The sequence below is a fragment of the Vanessa atalanta genome, chromosome 28 (genome assembly GCF_905147765.1).
Source record: "Vanessa atalanta chromosome 28, ilVanAtal1.2, whole genome shotgun sequence".
Classification (NCBI taxonomy): Eukaryota; Metazoa; Arthropoda; class Insecta; order Lepidoptera; family Nymphalidae; genus Vanessa; species Vanessa atalanta.
Window position 1 is genome coordinate 5,133,022 of NC_061898.1, and position 18,805 is coordinate 5,151,826.

At 36.8% G+C, this 18,805-nt stretch overlaps 1 protein-coding gene across 1 annotated transcript; it reads left to right on the forward strand.

Annotated features, from left to right (window-relative positions):
* The first annotated feature begins 4,709 nt into the window (after positions 1-4,709).
* LOC125074701 (serine protease snake-like) lies at positions 4,710-17,073 on the forward strand. The gene is made up of 11 exons (XM_047686099.1): positions 4,710-4,873; positions 6,268-6,350; positions 7,270-7,370; positions 8,574-8,644; positions 11,307-11,407; positions 12,478-12,629; positions 12,903-13,009; positions 13,517-13,669; positions 15,086-15,218; positions 15,930-16,067; positions 16,564-17,073. Exons 2-11 carry the CDS (start codon positions 6,299-6,301, stop codon positions 16,729-16,731), a joined length of 1,176 nt encoding a protein of 391 aa, XP_047542055.1. The 5' UTR covers positions 4,710-4,873; positions 6,268-6,298; the 3' UTR covers positions 16,732-17,073.
* Positions 17,074-18,805: the final 1,732 nt, after the last annotated feature.

An 18,805-nucleotide genomic window follows, 5' to 3' on the forward strand; every position in this document is an offset into this window, starting at 1 on the left:
ATTGCACCCGCGCGAAGCCGGGGCGGGTCGCCAGTGTCTTATACATTAATGGCGTAAGCCGATTTTTGTCCCTGTGATTATAGGACCATAGCTGAACATAAGAGCCGAGATGGCCCAGTGGTTAGAACGCGTTCATCTTAACCGATGATTTCGGGTTCAAACCCAGGCAGGCACCACTGAATTTTCATGTGCTTAATTTGTGTTTATAATTCATCTCGTGCTCGGCGGTGAAGGAAAACATCGTGAGGAAACCTGCATGTGTCTAATTTCAACGAAATTCTGCCACATGTGTATTCCGCCAACCCGCATTGGAGCAGCGTGGTGGAATATGCTCCAAACCTTCTCCTCAAGGGAGAGGAGGCCTTTAGCCCAGCAGTGGGAAATTTTCAGGCTGCTAATGCTAAAAAAAAAAAATGAACATCAAAAATCAGTCATGGTCTCGTTTTGAAGAGCTCCAGCCGTCTGTGCAGAAAATTAAAGAGGATTCTTGCTTGCGATTTACTGAATTGTTACGATTTAACAAAGAATTAATTTTAAAGAGCGGAATAAAGTTACAGCTGAATAAGAAAAAAAATAAAAACGTAAACAAAATTTAAGTAAATTACTATCGACAAACTCCAATTCTAACCGAACCGATGTATACTATTTTAGATTTAAAATAGCATTTAAATGAGGCTTCAAATGTAGACGAGTGACTTGCGATTTACAATGAAATTAAATCAAAAGAATGTCATCGGTTTCGAAATTATTAAAAAATCTTTCGAATAAATTCAAGTTTCGCGTGCGCCTCATTCGTTTATATTATAGAGGCAAACGTCTCTATGTTAAGCATAAAGTATTAATAGCTTTTTGATTGGTAGTTTGACTGAAACTAACCTTGAACGTTTAAATTCGTTTTATATTCAAACTAGCGATCCACCCTGACTTCGCACGGGTGCAATGCTGATCATTACATAGTATAAAACAAAGTCGCTTACCGCTGTCTGTCCCTGTGTATGCCTAGATCTTTAAAATTACACAACGGATTTTGATGCATTTTTTTTAAAAGATAGATTGATTCAAGAGGAAGGTTTATATGTATAATACATGCACAATATAGTAGAGAAACACTGATATTTTTAGAGGTTTCTGAAGTGATGTCGTAAATTAACACATTTTTTGCGCTTACATCGCAAACGCTGGCTGAACCCAACGAGATAGATCAAAATAATGTACTAGAGTATTGTACACATTAAAGGGGTCTAAAAAAAGTCCTTGGTATTATTGATCTCTTAGGGATAACCCACAATAACCATTTTTATCCTTTACTTTTAAGACATTCTGTAGTATATTTAGTATTAGAATTAGACCCGTGCGAATCCGGGGCGGGTCGCTAGTACTAAATATACTAGAATTATACTCTCTGAGTTAATTACGTTCATAACTCAAACATCCATTTACTTGTTTGGAGGGCTTTGTGCAAGCCCATTTGGGTAAGTACCACCCACTCAGATATTCTACCGCCAAACAGCAGTAATCATTATCGTTGTGTTCCGGCTTGAAGGGTGAGTGAGCCAGTGTATATACAGGCATATAATGTCTTAGTTCTTATTGATAGCGCTTGGTGCAGATGCACAAAGAACTGTTATAAAGCAATTTCCGATTTGCACCCAAAATCATTGCACCCGTGCGAGGCCAGGGCGATTTACTAGTACATTATGCAGGTCGCGCCTGTCGGATTTCGCTAGTATATTTATAATTATTAAAACGATTTTTAAATGATTGAGCTGCAAGTAAAAAATCCTCGTATAAATAAAATATTTCTTGATGGAATCTATTGACCTTGAGTTAAGGCTATTAAGGTTGAATTCAAACTGGGCGTTTTTTTTTATTTATCTTTTTCTTTTATAATAAAGGTATTTAATGGGCAAATAGGTTCATTGGCTCTGTAAGAATATATATACATTTATGATATAGTGTTTATAATTCATTCATTCATCTCGTGCTCGGCGGTGAAGGAAAACATCGTGAGAAAACCTGTATGTGTCTAATTTCAACGAAATGCTGCCACATGTGTATTCCGCCAACCCGCATTGGAGCAGCGTGGTGGAATATGCTCAAAAACTTCTTTTCAAAGGGAGAGGAGGCCTTAGCCCAGTAGTGGGATATTTACGGATTACTTCTGACATTCCAAGCTCGTTTTATGTGTTGAGTTTCGAGTTCCCTCTCACAGAATAACCCTACTGACAGCGATTGCTTCGAAAATTAATTTAAATGCGGTTTCGATAGCGTTTTATTCCGGGCGTTTTTTAAAACGCTAAATGTCTAAGCAGCCTGATGTCTTAATAACATCGATACTAGTTCTAGAGGAATTATTTTGATCTCGCCTTACAATCGATACCGGTTCTCAAACATTATTATTTATTTTGTTATTATATTATTATTATATTAATTGCGTATAGATTTGCAGTTAGATATTTTGCATATGTATACATTTACATTGTATAAAACAAAGTCGCTTCCCGTCTGTACGCTTGGATCTTTTAAACGACGAAACGGATTTTAATGCGGCTTCCATCAATAAACAGAGCGTTTCAAGGGGAAGGTTTACATGTATAATAGAATAATTTCAACTTTCCTAGCCGGATAGAAAGAAGAATTTTAGTTTTAATGTTTTTACATCAATCTAAAAAATAGATATAGACACTTATCACTGTAAAGCCGGGACGCGTAGCTAGTTATATTTGTTACTTGTACTCATTAATGAAGTAATTAGTTAATGTTCTCTAATGATATTATCTATTTAAGTAACAGTTATATTTGATTTGGCGTGTTATTTAAAATGTTGAGTGTGTTTTATGATGCGCGTATAGACAAGAGAACTACCGGATGAAGTTGCTCACTAAACCGCCAATTAAGTATCAAGCCTTATCTCATTTTACAGATTACAATAATTAAATGAGCAAACGCGTATAGCTTGACAATAAATAATTCCCATGGAAGTAGGAAAAAAGATAAACAAACCCTAGATTTACGTATTTCATGCGATTCGCTAATAACTCGGCTATATTGTGCACTACTGAGGGTTTATGATTAATATACCTTTATTTATAATACAACACTATTGCACTTAACTACTTATTTTCCCTTTAATTTTACTTCCAAAATTCCGATAACAGTTTCGTCGACGTTCAAAGCGCCAGTCCAAAGCGTTTCAAAGCATTTTTTCGCAAATCCATAGTGAATATCATAGACTAATCAAGATCCCGACCAATGATATCGCGTCAATCTACTGTCAAATGTTTATTTGACTTTTCTCCTCTTATGGTTGGAATAGAGTATACATCAATACACGCACTTTTTAATAATTTCTAATGTACCAAGCTTCATTTTGTAAATTTTTCATTTGATAGAACCTCCATTTATAATACAGGTAGATGGGGTAAATGACACAGACCACCTGATGGTATGTGGTCACCACTGCCTATAGAAATTGGCGCCGTATGAAATATTAATAATTTCTGACATAACCAAACCGCCACCAACCTTGGAAACTAAGATGATATGACTCTCGTGCCTGTAACACTGGCTCACTCACCCTTCAAATCCGGGTAATCGATTATCTCATCTCAAAAATAACTGTTCGTAACTGATAATAATTGTTTACCGAAATTTTGCTTTCTAGCAAAACTCAGCACACGTGGTCTTGTCTGTTGTTATATACTAGCGTCCAGCTACGAGCTACGGGTGGAATCTCTCGACACTATTCCGACCACCCACCATGCACCACCAACCTTGGGAGCTAAGATATAATTATATTTACCATATTAAATTATTTCCTACACACAAATATATAACATTAACTATTTATATCGACTAGCGACCCGCCCCGGCTTCGCACGAGTACAATGCTGATACTAAATATACTACAGAATGTCTTACAACGTTCACAGTTTTTCAGTCGTTAGACAATACAAACCGCGATGTCCCTGCGTTTTAAATCTGTAATATCTTCGAAAATATTCATTTAAATTACACGCTGTAAAGGGCTATATTGATCTATATTAAATGCACAATGTATTTAATGTACTTAATTGGATAAGGATTAATGCTGTATTGTTTAAAATAGTTCCCTAAATAAACCATTATTTCTCGTAAAAAGTACGGGATAAAATTGTTTTTTGTGCGTTATTCCTAAGAGATAGACATATGCCATTGCGGACTTAGTTGAAGAACTTTTTAATGTGTACAATACTGTAGTACATTATTTTGATCTATCTCGTAGGATTCGGCCAGCGTTAGCAATGTAAGCGCAAAAAAATGAGTTTATTTACGACATCACATTAGAAACCTCTAAAATTATCACTGTTCCTCTACTATATTGTGCATGTATTATACATATAAACCTTCCTCTTGAATCACTCTATCTATTAAAAGAAACCGCATCAAAATCCGTTGCGTAGATTTAATGATCTAAGCATACATACGAACAGACAGACAGCGGGAAGCGACTTTGTTTTATACGATGTAGTGATGATATTCGCGAAAGGTCACGACCTCGTCACTAACTAACCGATAAAGCAAATCTAAAATGTCTAAATAATATATAGTATATTATTTAATATATTCTCGTGACTAAATATCGACTATAAAATAGTCGATATAGTCGATAGTTCACGAGCACATCACTGGTTAGTCGTTTGTTGTGAAGCATTTCAGGGTATAGCCTCGGTGCAATAAACACATATGTTATTAAAGGTTGAACAGCTTTAATATATAATTTGAATATTTATGTATATTTAATTGTGTGTTATAATCGTGATTCCTGTTGCGTTTGAATATTCGAGTAGGATTGATCAGCCGGTTTCAACGACCACGCAATTAATAATTGATGGTACGTATTAATGTTTTTTTTTAATTTTCGAATATAATAATTAAAAATTGATTTGTATGATGAGGCTGATTTCTGAATCGCGCTAACGTTTGGTTCGCTCCGATACATATAGGGTCTCGACGGTAAAAATATATTACTGGCATTTTGCAATTAAAAGTCGTGTTAAATGTCAACCGGAAGTACGGAGGTGGTTTTTTGGATAGTGAGTGTACTATTTCCACCAACCCGCATTGGGGCAGCATGGTGGAATATGCTCCAAACCTTCTCCTCAAAGGGTGGGGAGACCTTAGCCCAGCAGTGGGAAAATTACAGGCTGCTTATGTATGTATGTATGTAATGTAACTATTTTTGATTTTGATTGGTTGGATTCTGAATAAATGTTTAATTCCGACACTCTTGATCAAAATCAAAATAAACTTTATTCGAATAGGCTTTTACAAGCACTACATTGGTCCGAAATATACATAGATTCTACCGAGAAGAACCGGCAAGAAACTCAGTAGTTACTCTTTATTGAAATAAGTATGGTCGAGTCATTTGTCTTGAACGAGCAATAGCCTAGCACTGTCATTGGTGAACTGTCTAAGTTCATTTTCACCGTTCGTTTCGACCAATCAGGGGAAAGTTAGTAATAGTTAGGCAGACTGGCGAATCGGTCAACTTAGTTACCAATAATAATACCACAAATAGTTACCATCACTAGTGTAGTTACATTGGCTAATTGGATAATTAATTCTGCAACATTTGAATTCACCAACCCGCATCGGAGCAGCGTCGTGGAATGAGCTCTGAAACTGCTCCTCAAAAAAGTGGTAAATTTACTGGCTGTTACATCCTTTTACATCCACTATTTTTTTATTTTATTTATCCATTTAAAATGACAGTACAATATTTAATACAATGATAGCAGCTAAAAAACCACTAAGGTTTATACGTGTGCCATCAATAGTCTACACTATAAATTTATACATTTAAATACTATCGCCATAATACAGATTTAAATACGTACATACACACTTAAAGTAAATCTAAAAAATATTGCTTCAGTTTATGCCTAATGTTTTTATTTGAAATATTATAACATAGATCTGAAGGTAGTTTGTTAATTAGTCTGGGAATTTTATCCTTTTACATCCGCTTTTACATCCACTAACAACGGATTTTACGAAACTCCAACCCTAAGGGGGTATATTGTTTTTATAAACGCGCGTGTAAAGCGGCAAATTTTAGCTAGTATTAGTATATATTATGACTAATTGATTATATTTAATCGCAAAACCACACACGAAAACATAGACAATAATATTATTTAGAAATAAAACAAACAAAACGCTTCAATGAATTATTTGTAAGGATTTGTTCGCCTTCATAAGATTTGGGTGTATTTTTTGCAGGCAGCTTAATTCGGAAGGCAGAGGTCAAACGATGTTCGTTTTATTTACTGGACTATTCGTGGCTGTACACGGACTGAAAATAGGTAACTTTAAAACTAAGTTAGTTACACTCCCAGGCCCAGTGGTTAGAACGCGTACATCTTAAACGATGATTATAAGTTCCAATCCAGGCAACCATTGAATATTCACGTGCATTGTGTTTATAATTCATCTTGAGGACGAAAAACATCGCGATGAAACCTGCATGGTTGTAATTTCAACGAAATTCTGCAACATTTGAATTCATCAATCCGCATTGGAGCAGCGACGTGGAATGAGCTCTGAACCTTCTCCTCGAAAATAAAGGAGAAAAGGCTTTAGCCCAGTAGTGGGAAATTTGGCTGTTGCTATTATTAATATAACAATGCATTAAAAATTACTATTTTTTTCTTTGTACATCAATATTTTTATGACAAATTTTGCTTTGGAACGAAGTTCTCTTACGTGACAGAGTAATGTGTAAAGGCAACCATTTTGACATGCAGATTCCTCACGAATCAGTGCCTAATTTCAATGAAATTCTGGCACATGTGTCTTCCACCAGCCCGCATTGGAGCAGCGTGGTGGAATATGCTAAATCTTCTCCTCAAAGGGAGAGGAGGTCATAGCCCAGCAGTGGGAAATTTACAGACTGCTAATGTAAAAAAATCAGTTAAGATTAAAATAATGTTTTATTAAAAACTAATTGTCCTCGCGATTACACGCGCTTTTGAATTTAGCAATATCGATGTAGCCTAAATTAGTAAATTACATCAGCTATCTCCCAGTGAAAGTCCCTTCAAAATCGGTCTAGAAGTTCCAGAAATTAGCCGGAACAAACATACAGACGAAAAATACAATTTTGGTATATGTCCCGCGTAGACACACATGCATTTAGTTAAAAGCGATTATTTGAATATTACAAACAGACAGTCAGATTTTATTTAATGTATAGATGATTGCAATATTTTTAAATGATTTTAGGCGACGAATGTCCGACCCCTAATGGCATGCCCGGGATGTGCAAAGGGGTGCGGGAATGTGAGTCTGCTATCAACCAAATAAAGCAGATGATTGTGCCGCCCGTAAGTTAAATAATAAAAAAAATTAAAAAAAAAAATTATGTATAAAATTACGTTCTGTACACATTCGAGGAGTTCCTTCGTCTGGAGCCAGGCGATGTATAAAACGTGACTATACCCTGTACAAGATAGCTTGATCTTGTACAGGGTATATATATATAACTGTTGGTGATTCCTTCGTCTAGAGCTAGGCTTTAGGATCAGATAAATAAATAAATATTGGACAACATCACATACATTACTATGATCCCAATGTAAGTAGCTAAAGCACTTGTGTTATGGAAAATCAGATGTAACGACGGTACCACAAACACTCAGACCCAAGACAACATAGAAAACTAATGAACTTTTTCTACATCGACTCGGCCGGGAATCGAACCAGGGACCTCGGAGTGGCGTACCGTGGTGATTGTCAGTTATTGGTTACAAAATTAGCATAATTCGCCACCCCGGTGCGAGACGGTCACTTGCGAAAACGCAATTTTTCAGGAGAAGTGCTTAAAACTTTGACATTCTCCAAGTATCGCCGTGATTCGCGCCAAAACCATAACGATACTCACGCCATCTTACGGTAACTATGTGTTAAGATTATTGCACCAAGTAAAGGGTTGCTTCAGGATTTAACTCATTTTTTCCAATTTTTTCAAATGTGTCGGTCTCGCACCGGGGTTGTGATATGTCTTTCCTTGGAATTACAGTATGTTTCATACTAAATGTCATCAAATTCGGTAGTTCCAGTGGTTTGTCTTTGATAGAACATCAGACAAACAGACGGACAGACAGGGTTACTTTCCCATATATTATATTAGTACAGATATGCTCTCACCACACTAAGACATTATACACACACACTGATTTTTTTACGGCATAGGATAGCGGACGAGATATGGCCTACCTGATGGTAAGTGGTCACCACCATATATAATGGCGTTGTAAGAAATATTAATCATTCCTTACATCGCCAATGCGCCACCAACCTTGGGAACTGAGATACGTCCCTTGTTACTCAGATAACAGTGACTCACTCACCCTTCAAGCCAAAGACAACAATACTGAGTACTGCTGTTTGGCGGCAGAATATCTGATGAGTGGGTGGTACCCAGACGGGCTTGGTACTGTACAGGGTCTCGCCTTCCTGAGTGATCTCTATGAAACTAGTTGATAGTGGTCAATTAGGGTATTAATTAAACTACTGATTTATTTTAGCTCTGTGACAAAGTCAACCTGATAGTTTGCTGCGAGGAGCAGAACCAGCAAATGATTATGGCTCCAAAAATGTAAGTAAAATTTTATATATGACTAATAAATTACTAGCGACCCGCCCCGGCTTCGCACGGGTGCAATGCTGATACTAAATATACTACAGAATGTCTTACAACGTTCACAACTTTTTTGTCATTAGACACCAAAAACCGCAATGTCCCTGCGTTTTAAATCTGTAATATCTTCGAAAATATTCGTTTAAATTACACGCTGTAAAGGGCCATATTGATCTATATTAAATGTACAATGTATTTTGGGTACTTAATTGGATAAGTGTTGTATTCCTTGAAATCGCTTCACCATTAAACCATTATTTATCGTAAAAAGTAAAGGATAAAATGGTTATGGTGGGTTATCCCTAAGAGATAGACATAAATTATTTTGATCTATGTATCTCTTGAGGTTTAGCCAGTATTTGCAATGAAGCGCAAATATGTGTTTTTTCGACATCATATTAGAAAGCTCTAAAATTATCAGCGTTTCTCTGCTAAATTATGCATGTATGATACGTATAAACTTTCCTCTTAAATCACACCATCAATTAAAAAAAACCGCATCAAAATCCGTTGCGTAGTTTTAAAGATCTAAGCATACACAGGGACAGAGAGACTGCGGGAAGCGACTTTGTTTTGTCACTATGCAGTGATTGGAAGGAAGTTCTTTAACGCGGCTTAAAGTAGAATGAACTAGCAGTAATCGCCACTTAAGGAAAACCCGTTAATCCTCCATACGACTCCCCTAATATGTAAATATATATGAACAGATGTGGAGATCTGCCATTGTACAAATTAAAATACTTTTCCTTCATAAATTTTTTCCTTCCTAAAATTCTTTTCCATTCCTTACATCACCAATGCGCCACTAACCTCTGCTCTTCTTCTCTTCAAACCGAAACACAACAATACTGAGTACTGGTGGTAGAATATCTGATGAGTGGGTGGTACCTACCCAGACGGGCACAAAGACCTACCACCAAGTGTAATAACAATATTATTTCTTATCACGTAATTATTCTTATACGATGTTCATTTCATTTTGTCTGTTGTTTAATACATATATCATCTCATTTAAAGTAGTTGATCTAATGAGAGATTGAGCCAGTCTTAAGGGAGGCAAGTCAACTACACAGCACATATTATGAGCAAGCACAGATCTCTATTCCGTCAGTCTCATAGTCCGATGGGACGGCAAATCCGAGACGACTCGAAAGAGTCCTGTAACAGGAACTGCACTCATATCCCAAGACCACACCGTTGATATTACTGAGAATTTTTCGACGGCAAATTCCGATCTAGAATTTGAACCTAGGATTTGATATCTAGACAATAGACTGAGGCTTTCAATCGGACAGTTTAGTGACAAACAAATAATGACTCATTTTATGAGGAGATAAAATCAAATACCAGTAACAAAAACATCGTTCAACCACAATGACTCCCTTGTTAATGACAAATCTCATCTCGGTCAATTTGATGTTATTTGAGTCAACGGGATATTCCTATTGAAATTAGTTATATATATTATAGCTTTGCCAATTATAAAAGGTAAACATTAATTACATGACTAGTTTTGTCCTTGTTTAAGGACTCGTCAAATTTTACCTACGTATAACCTCATAGAGGCCTCTCTCTGTTCGAGCGCGGAGCAGAGTCCGCTGGATTACAGTATTAAAAGAATTACTTATATATTATTTACTATATATTACTTTTTTACATATTAAAATAATATATACATTGGATTATGTAAAAAAGGCACGGGCAACTGTGCGCCCGTGTGTGTTGCAATTTAAATTAAAAAAAAAAGGCCTATGAGGTTCACCTCATACGTAATACGAGTTTCGACCAGCGTCCTTTGTGGTCATTTTTTTCTTTCAGTTGATTTGAAACAAGTTCCTTGTTGTTATACAATTTTTGAGAGCTAAGTCATGGTCATGTTTTTAAAATAATCTGTAAGACAAGTTTCATAATGTTTTTTTTTTTTTATTTTTAAGGCATTTTTGAAATGGAATATAAATCAAAAAAATATTGAAATAATACCGTTTTCCGTCTCGCATTTTTAAATTTGGATCGATAATTATTGTTTTAATATTAAGAAATAGTCTAGTGTCTAGTGTTTAATCGTTTTTATAAATCAGAAGAAAGAAATTTATTTTAATTGATACGTTTCTTTAAATAAATTTTTCATTTTGCGTTTTTTTATTTATTTTGAAAATATCTTAAAAACGTGATAACTCAAAAATGGTTCACTTTCGCATCATGCATATGGGGTTAAAATTATTGCCAATAGTCACCCCTATCACCTCCTAACGGCAATACGTCGAATTACCAAAAAGTATTAATACATTTTTTGTATTTACTTATCTATGATACTGATCAACACCAATGAGGTTACATGATGATGAGAATCTACATTTCATGCCGGTGGTGACTTGCAACTACTTGAATAAAGTATATTTTGATTTTCGAAACGCACCTTCTACTTCCGCTCGACCTGGAATCATGATATTAATAACACCACAATAGAAATAAATCTTGCCATTTACCTGGAATCATCATATTCAACCATCAACCAAAAATTCGTTGATACAACTTCGTTTGGTAAATATGTCTTGTGGTACGGAACCTTCAGTACCCAATCGTATTTGATTGCTATGATTAGATCAGAGGATTTTTTCAGAGACAGTACGAGGAATCGGAAAATGTTTTCACCAGTCTATAAGGAGACCTGCGAATCGCTGTCATCTAACATAACTCTGCCAATGAGAAAATCACTACAAAGTAAGTATTGTGTTTTATTGTCGTGTTTCGAATTGATATTTTTGATAAGCAAACTTTTTAGATATAAACTAAACTAAATTGTCCGTTAATCATAAAGAAAAAGACCGAAATTTAAAAATAGAACTGCAGTAAAAGTTTATATTATTCATAATTTTTTTTGGGGTCTATTGACTGTTGAGGGGTTCCCTCGATTGGAGATTTTTACATACATTAGCAGCCTGTGGATTTCCTACTGCTGGGCTAAGGCCTCCTCTCCCTTTGCTGCTCCAATGCGGGTTGGTGGATTCACATGACAGAATTTCGTTGAAATTAGACACATGCGGGTTTCCTCACGATGTTTTCCTTCACCGCCGAGCATGAGATGAATTATAAGCACAAATTAAGCACTTGAAATTCAGTGGTGCTTGCCTGGGTTTGAAACCGCAATCATCGGTTATGATGCACGCGTTCTAACAACTGGGCCATCTCGATGATTGGAGATAATCATGGATAATCAAGGTTTTCTTACCATAAAAATGGACTGTATCAACATTAAAATTTCCTCTGTTAAATACGAAAAAGAGGTTCGAATTCAACTTGCACTTAAGAAAAAACTTGGAAATATCCAGAATAATATCAACTTGAAAAAGTCCATCAACCCATACTTTTTGCCTAAACACTTCTCCTGGTAGGATACGTCTGATAAAACTGTTCCTCGTGATTTCCTAACTCGCTGAGCACTTATCACAACCACAAATTAAGCCCACGATAATCATTGCTTGTCCTGTTTAAATCTGCGATGATTGGTCTTCATATTCCTGGTGGTAAAGCTATGTGCAAACCCGACTGCGAAGGTACTGGGTAGGTACTGTTAGGTTAGTATTGTACGTGAAGGGTGAGGGTCCATATAAGAGATATATCATTTTAGTCTTCATCATGAACTTTTGCATACACGACGTCATTGTAAAGAAAAGTGACAAAACTTACCTACCTACTTACCCCCTCGCGCCCCTTGTGTTATAAATTAGGAAGCTACAAAAAAATATACCTATGACAATACCAAGAATAAAGATTCAGGTTTCGTTTTTCAGAGTGTCTGGAGTATCAAGACGCGTTGGTATACCCGTGTCAGTATAGTCTGACGCCGAATGCAGGGAAAGTTCGCGCGCAGAACTGCAACTGGAAGCCGGAGAGTTTGATCATTGGAGGAACGGATTCTTATCGAGGGGAATTCCCGCACATGGTAAAGAAACTATTGAAATTTTTGACTTTTATGTGATTTAGAAGATTATTTTTGGTGTCTATAGTAAAGAATCATTGAAGTCAGTTTATTCAAAAATTATCTGTTACGTCAAAGTAAGCACTTTGTAGCAGATGCAGTTGCGTGGATTAACTTGTCCGTTATAAAGCTTGGTTAAGACCTGCGTGCTTTTTTTTTGTATATATATATTTCGTATGACTTCACTACAATAGCGAATTTTGTTTTTAATTTATTTTGTACGTTTAATACGTCTAGGCTCATCTCGGATATGGAAAGAATAACGTCCAGTATAAATGTGCGGGAGTATTGATCAGTGATCGATTCGTTCTGACAGCTGGACATTGCACACACAGCAGACTCAGGTAGGTAGAAGATATTACGTTTATCTATCTATCATTTATTTTTTTTAATCCAGCGACTCCCTTCTATCTCAAGGAGCGATTCAACCTAAGTTAGACTTATAAGCGCACACTTCGCTTGGATGAAAATTTAATTATCTCCATTCCTCCCCACTCCTCTTCTTACTGTTCTAAGTCTTTACTGTTGAAGCTTCTCGACTTTGTAATATATATATTTTTTATCGCATTGGTTGGCTGACGAGCATATGTGCCACCTGATGGTCACCACCGCCCATAGACAAAGGCGCTGTAAGAAATATTAACCTTTCGAATCCTCGGAACTAAGATGTTATGTCCCTTGTACCTGTGATTACACTGGCTCACTCACCCTTCTAATCGGAACACAAAACGTTTAACGTTAAAATATCTGATGAATGTGTAGTCCTTGCACAGACTTGCACAGAGTCCTATCATCATATCAGTTGATTCAATACAACCAACTGAATTCTATACCAAACATTAATTTCACAGCGGTCCAGTGACAAAAGTAAGAATTGGTTTTCTGAGACAATCAGAAGAAATCACCGAGCTGAATGAATACAGTGTCAAGAAGATTTACAAACATCCAAGCTACAACCCAAATAAGGCTTATGATGACATTGCTCTCGTTGAGACGGACAGAAGGTAAGATTTCTATAAACTGATATATAAAAAATATGTCATAGGCTTAATTAGCCATTGAATTAACAGCCTAGCCATCTTACGAAGCGGCGCTCAGCGGCTGGACAGTGTGTACATATATAATTATACTAGCTGTGCCCGCGACTTCGTGCGCGTTGTTTGAATTTAAGTTATTTGGATATTGTAGCGTGATTTTATTTTTATTCTATATATAGAATTATAATTCTAAAATAAAAGTAGTTACATCCGCTATCTGCCAGTAAAATCGGTTCAGCCGTTCCAGAGATTAGCCGGAACAAACAGACAGACAGACAAAAATTGTAAAAAATGTTATTTTACACATACATTATATTATATTTATATATACATATGTATTTAGTAAAAATGGGTTATTTTAATATTTCAAACAGACACTCCAATTTTATTATATGTATTAGCATTTTTTAGCATTAGCAGCCTGTAAATTTTTCCCACTGCTGGGCTAAAGGCTTCCTCTCCCTTTGAGGAGAAGGTTTGGAGCATATTCCACCACGCTGCCCCAATGCGGATTGGTGGAATACACATGTGGCAGAATTTCGTTGAATTTAGACACGTGCAGGTTTCCTCACGATGTTTTCCTTCACCGCCGAGCACGAGATGAATTATAAACACAAATTAAGCACATGAAACTTCAGTGGTGCCTATCTGGGTTTGAACCCGAAATCATCGGTTAAGATGCACGCGTTCTAACCACTGGGCCATCTCGGTTCATTATATGTATAGAATAATAATAATAATAATATACTTTATTGTACACCACAGTAACACAGTAATTTAACAATAAAAATGAAATATATACAAAATAAAAGTAGATGCACAATAAGGCGGTCTTATCGCTAGGTAGCGATTTCTACCAGACAACCTTATGGGCTAGAATGTATTTATTTTATGGCATCGGTAGGCGGACGAGCAAATGGGCTACCTGACAGTAAACGGTCTCGACTGCACATATGTACATATATTGATGTCGTATGTAATTTTGAACAATTCTGACATATCCAACCAACCCCACCAACCTGGTTGTAAATTGCAGTTGTATTGAAGACTTTTAGTACATCTATGTCTATTTTTAGGATAATCCAAAGCAAAATCTATTCTATGAGCGGAAGATGTATTTTCTGATTTCGTTCAAGCAGTTGGTTAAACGCGCCACTTAGTAAAAAAGGCTAGACTATTGATTTAATGGCTAATTAAGTTAACTAGCATTATACAATATGCGGTCTAAACTTTTCTGATGTAATTTATTATATTTATTTTATAAAACTTTACTTTGAGGTTCGTCTTTGAGATGTACCTTTTATTTATTTTAGTATATTTATATTAGAGTATTATTAGCTATTGTTGGCTGGCATGTTTTTAAAAAATTACATTATTTTTCAGTATGCATCTGAGCCAATTCGCTGTACCAGCTTGCCTCCATGATGGCAGTCCCATTAATGATACCGAAGTCTTCGCTACCGGATGGGGTACTACTCAGTTTAAGCGAGATACTAATCCTGATACACTACAGAAAGTAAGTATAATTGAATTGTCGAATATAGGGTAATATAGTGGGTTAAGGAACAATTCAACTGCCTTTTTTGTTTAGTGGCACAAACCAAAAAGATCTCAAGGTCCTGGGTTCAGTTCCGCCCGTGGACAAGTCATTCCAGACCTTGATGGCGCGACCCGCATAGGAACTCCAGTACCATTCCTTGGTGGTAATTATCGGTGGAAAGCTCTAGCTCCCGAGCGTGATAAGGACCATGTTCATTACCGAGAGGTGTTGGAAATTGGTCTCCTTATGCTACGCGGAGAAAGAGACTGTGGAACAAGAACATGAGATGAGTGCTTTCGCTGTATATTATAAGCCAAAAAAGATCGGAGCAAGCGACATAACTCGGAAACTTCCGAGGCCTGCGTAAGCCGTTCAAAGTAATCCAAGCAATTTCTAGACGCCCCTCGAAATGACGAAATGGGTTTATTCGTGGGCGGTCCACTCAGCGCCGGTAGGTCCTATACCCACTTTATGTGTACAACATGCTTAAGGCGATTAGCAGGCGAAAAAAAAATGGTACCGACTAAAAACTTCAATCTCCTTCAGAGTATTACTTGATAGAATTTATCAATAGGTATATGTTTATTGACCTAGGGTGTGTCTTCGGCTTCGAAGAATTGGTAAATACTAAGGTCCGAATCTTCCCTATATTGTAGCAGATACCAGCTTTCGTTTCGCATATTTCAGGTGATTCTCGAAAAGTTCACTAACGAGGAATGCCGAGCGCAGAGCGAAATCCATGCGATCCGCAACATGCCAAGCGGATATGACCCTACGAAACAAATTTGTTATGGACATAGATACATGAGCAGAGATTCTTGTCAGGTTTGTTTTTCTTAAAATTGAATATAATATAATCGAATAGACTATATAGTAGTACTAGAAGACTAAACCTAATGTATAGTTTGTAAAACTACGATATTATATATCTTGTGTGTGTAGTCTGACATCATAACAATTAACATTACATCAGACCTTACCCAAAAATATGATTACCCACTTTTTATTGTGGGGAGAAGGCTTGGAGCTTATTAACGCTGGATACACACGTGGCAAAATTCCATTGAGATTCACAAATGTTGGTTGCCTCGTGATGTTTTCCTACAAACACAAATTAAGTACATGAAAATTCACTGGTTCAGCTGGGCGGATGAAACCGCAATCAGTCAACATACACGCGTTTTAACCATTGGACCATTTCTACTTTCTATTCCATGATGAGCTTCCCTGTCTGAATAAGTTTTAATCAAATGTTACACAAGACTTGAAAGGGTTAAATTCATATCTTTAGAATCAACTAATTAAACAATTTATTTTTCAGGGCGATAGTGGGGGTCCAATCCAAATAAAACACCCGGAGATAAAATGCATGTATTTGATAAATGGTATCATAAGTAGTGGAAAATGGTGCGGTATTCCTGGATCACCAGGTTTCTATACCAGGGTATCGAACTATATAGATTGGATTGAGTCTGTCGTTTGGCCATAGTTTCGGAAATTTCGGAAAACTTTAGACAATTCATAATTTTTAATATATAATTCAGAAATCGAAGTCTTGTCTCGCTTGTCTTTAACATTGTCTTTATAAGTTGTAAGAAATAAATGCTTTAAGTTAAGTCAAGTTTGAATTAAGTTATTCTGAAAGTACGAACTCGACACTCACCGCAAACGTAACAAAATGTCAGGAATTTATATGAGATATCAACGTTTGTCATTTCTATTTCACGAGTTTACTTTGGGACTTCGTGAATTCTGGTTTGGGTGGTTAACATTCACTAGATATTCTACCACCACACAGCGATACTTAGTATTTTTGTGCCGTTTTGGGTGATTGAACCAGTGTTACAGGCACAAGGTACATAACATCCTAGTTCCCACGGTTGGTGGCGCATTGCCAATGTAAGCATTGATCACCATCAGGTTTGTTTTTCATGTCACACATTAAATAAAAGGCATTAGTAGTGCGAGGAAGGTTATTGTGAAGCAACAAAAGCGAATACAAAATCAAAAAGCGAAAACATATTTACAATAGTGTGAAACGTCCCGACTTTTTGTTAATACGTCAAGAGGGCTGTCAATTTCACTTGTATTTGCTTTTTTGCCTCACTATAATGCTCCTTGCGTTCCATTAGTCTTTCGCTGTATAATTCGAGATGTTTACGTATACAAATGCAACTATTCCGTTGTGAGTGTTGTGATGTTTTTCTTTATTATTAATTTATAGGGTTTTGCAAGTCAAAGTGGTTACCACCTACTCAGTTACCACCTACCACCTAATCAAAAACCAGCTTTTAGGGGCGTGCAATGGTGCAACGGCCCAGGGTGACAAATTTTGTGGGGAAGCCGAGCCAAGGTCTAGAGTCATTTGCCTCCCTGGCAAAAAGGTCGTCCACGATATCTCGAGCCCTTGTGGCTAAGTCGATCCTAGTCGAATATTAAAGGGCGCCAAATGCATATCTATACAGGTGCGCCTAGATTATCGTCGATCCTGTGAAAATCATACATAAAAAATACTGCACCCTATTTCAGCTAGATTTTAAATTACAATTAAAGACAATTATTATACTAATTTCATATAATAATTATTAATTTTCCAGCACATCTTTCTTGCTCGGTATCGAGCAAACGAATGTCTGGTACCGACTTTTATTGCAAGTCCGAACTTTTTCTACTCAACTCAACTTTTATTACATACATTAACTGCCTGTAAATTTTCCCACTGCTGGGTTAAGGCCTCCTCTCCGTTCGAGGAGAAGGTATGGAGCATATTCCACCATGCTGCTCCAATGCGGGTTGGTGGAATACACATGTGGTAGAATTTCATTGAAATTAGACACATGCAGGTTTCCTCACGATGTTTTCCTTCACCGCCGAGCACGAGATGAATTATAAACACAAATTAAGCACATGAAAGTGGTGTTTGCCTGGGTTTGAACCCGAAATCATCGGTTAAGATGCACGTGTTCTAACCACTGGGCCATCTCGACTCAACTAAGGAACACTTAGTTTATATTTAATTATACTTTATAAGAATGATAACACTGAGCACTTCAATGGTAAGACAGTTCCGTGACCTCACTCGGCTAATGGGTTGTAATAAGTGTTCTGTCGATCCGAGTGATGCCTTCACGACTCTGTCGAAAGCGCGCTGAAGTTAGCACCGAACTACACCGAAGTCAAGTTCACAACCGTAAGCGCGCGTTTCGTTCCATTATGTATCTGTATGACCGGATGCGACATATACATATACGCTAAACCTTTTGAATTAAAGAAATTTTCAACATCGATTTTTTTATAGCAAAGGTGGCAAAGAACCAGAAGGTCCATCTATGGTAAGATCATCCATAAAAACGTACAACGAATGGGACGTTCCCAATGCGTGGTCAGTTTACCTAATAAAAAATTTACTTGGTGAGTATGTACAAGGTACCATCTACACATGTATTCTACCACCAAGCAGCAATAATTAGTATTGTTGTTACAGTTGGAAGAGTGGGTGAGCCAGTGTAACTACAGGTACAAGGAACGTAACATCTCTCGTGGCCCATTAGGCAGACTGACTT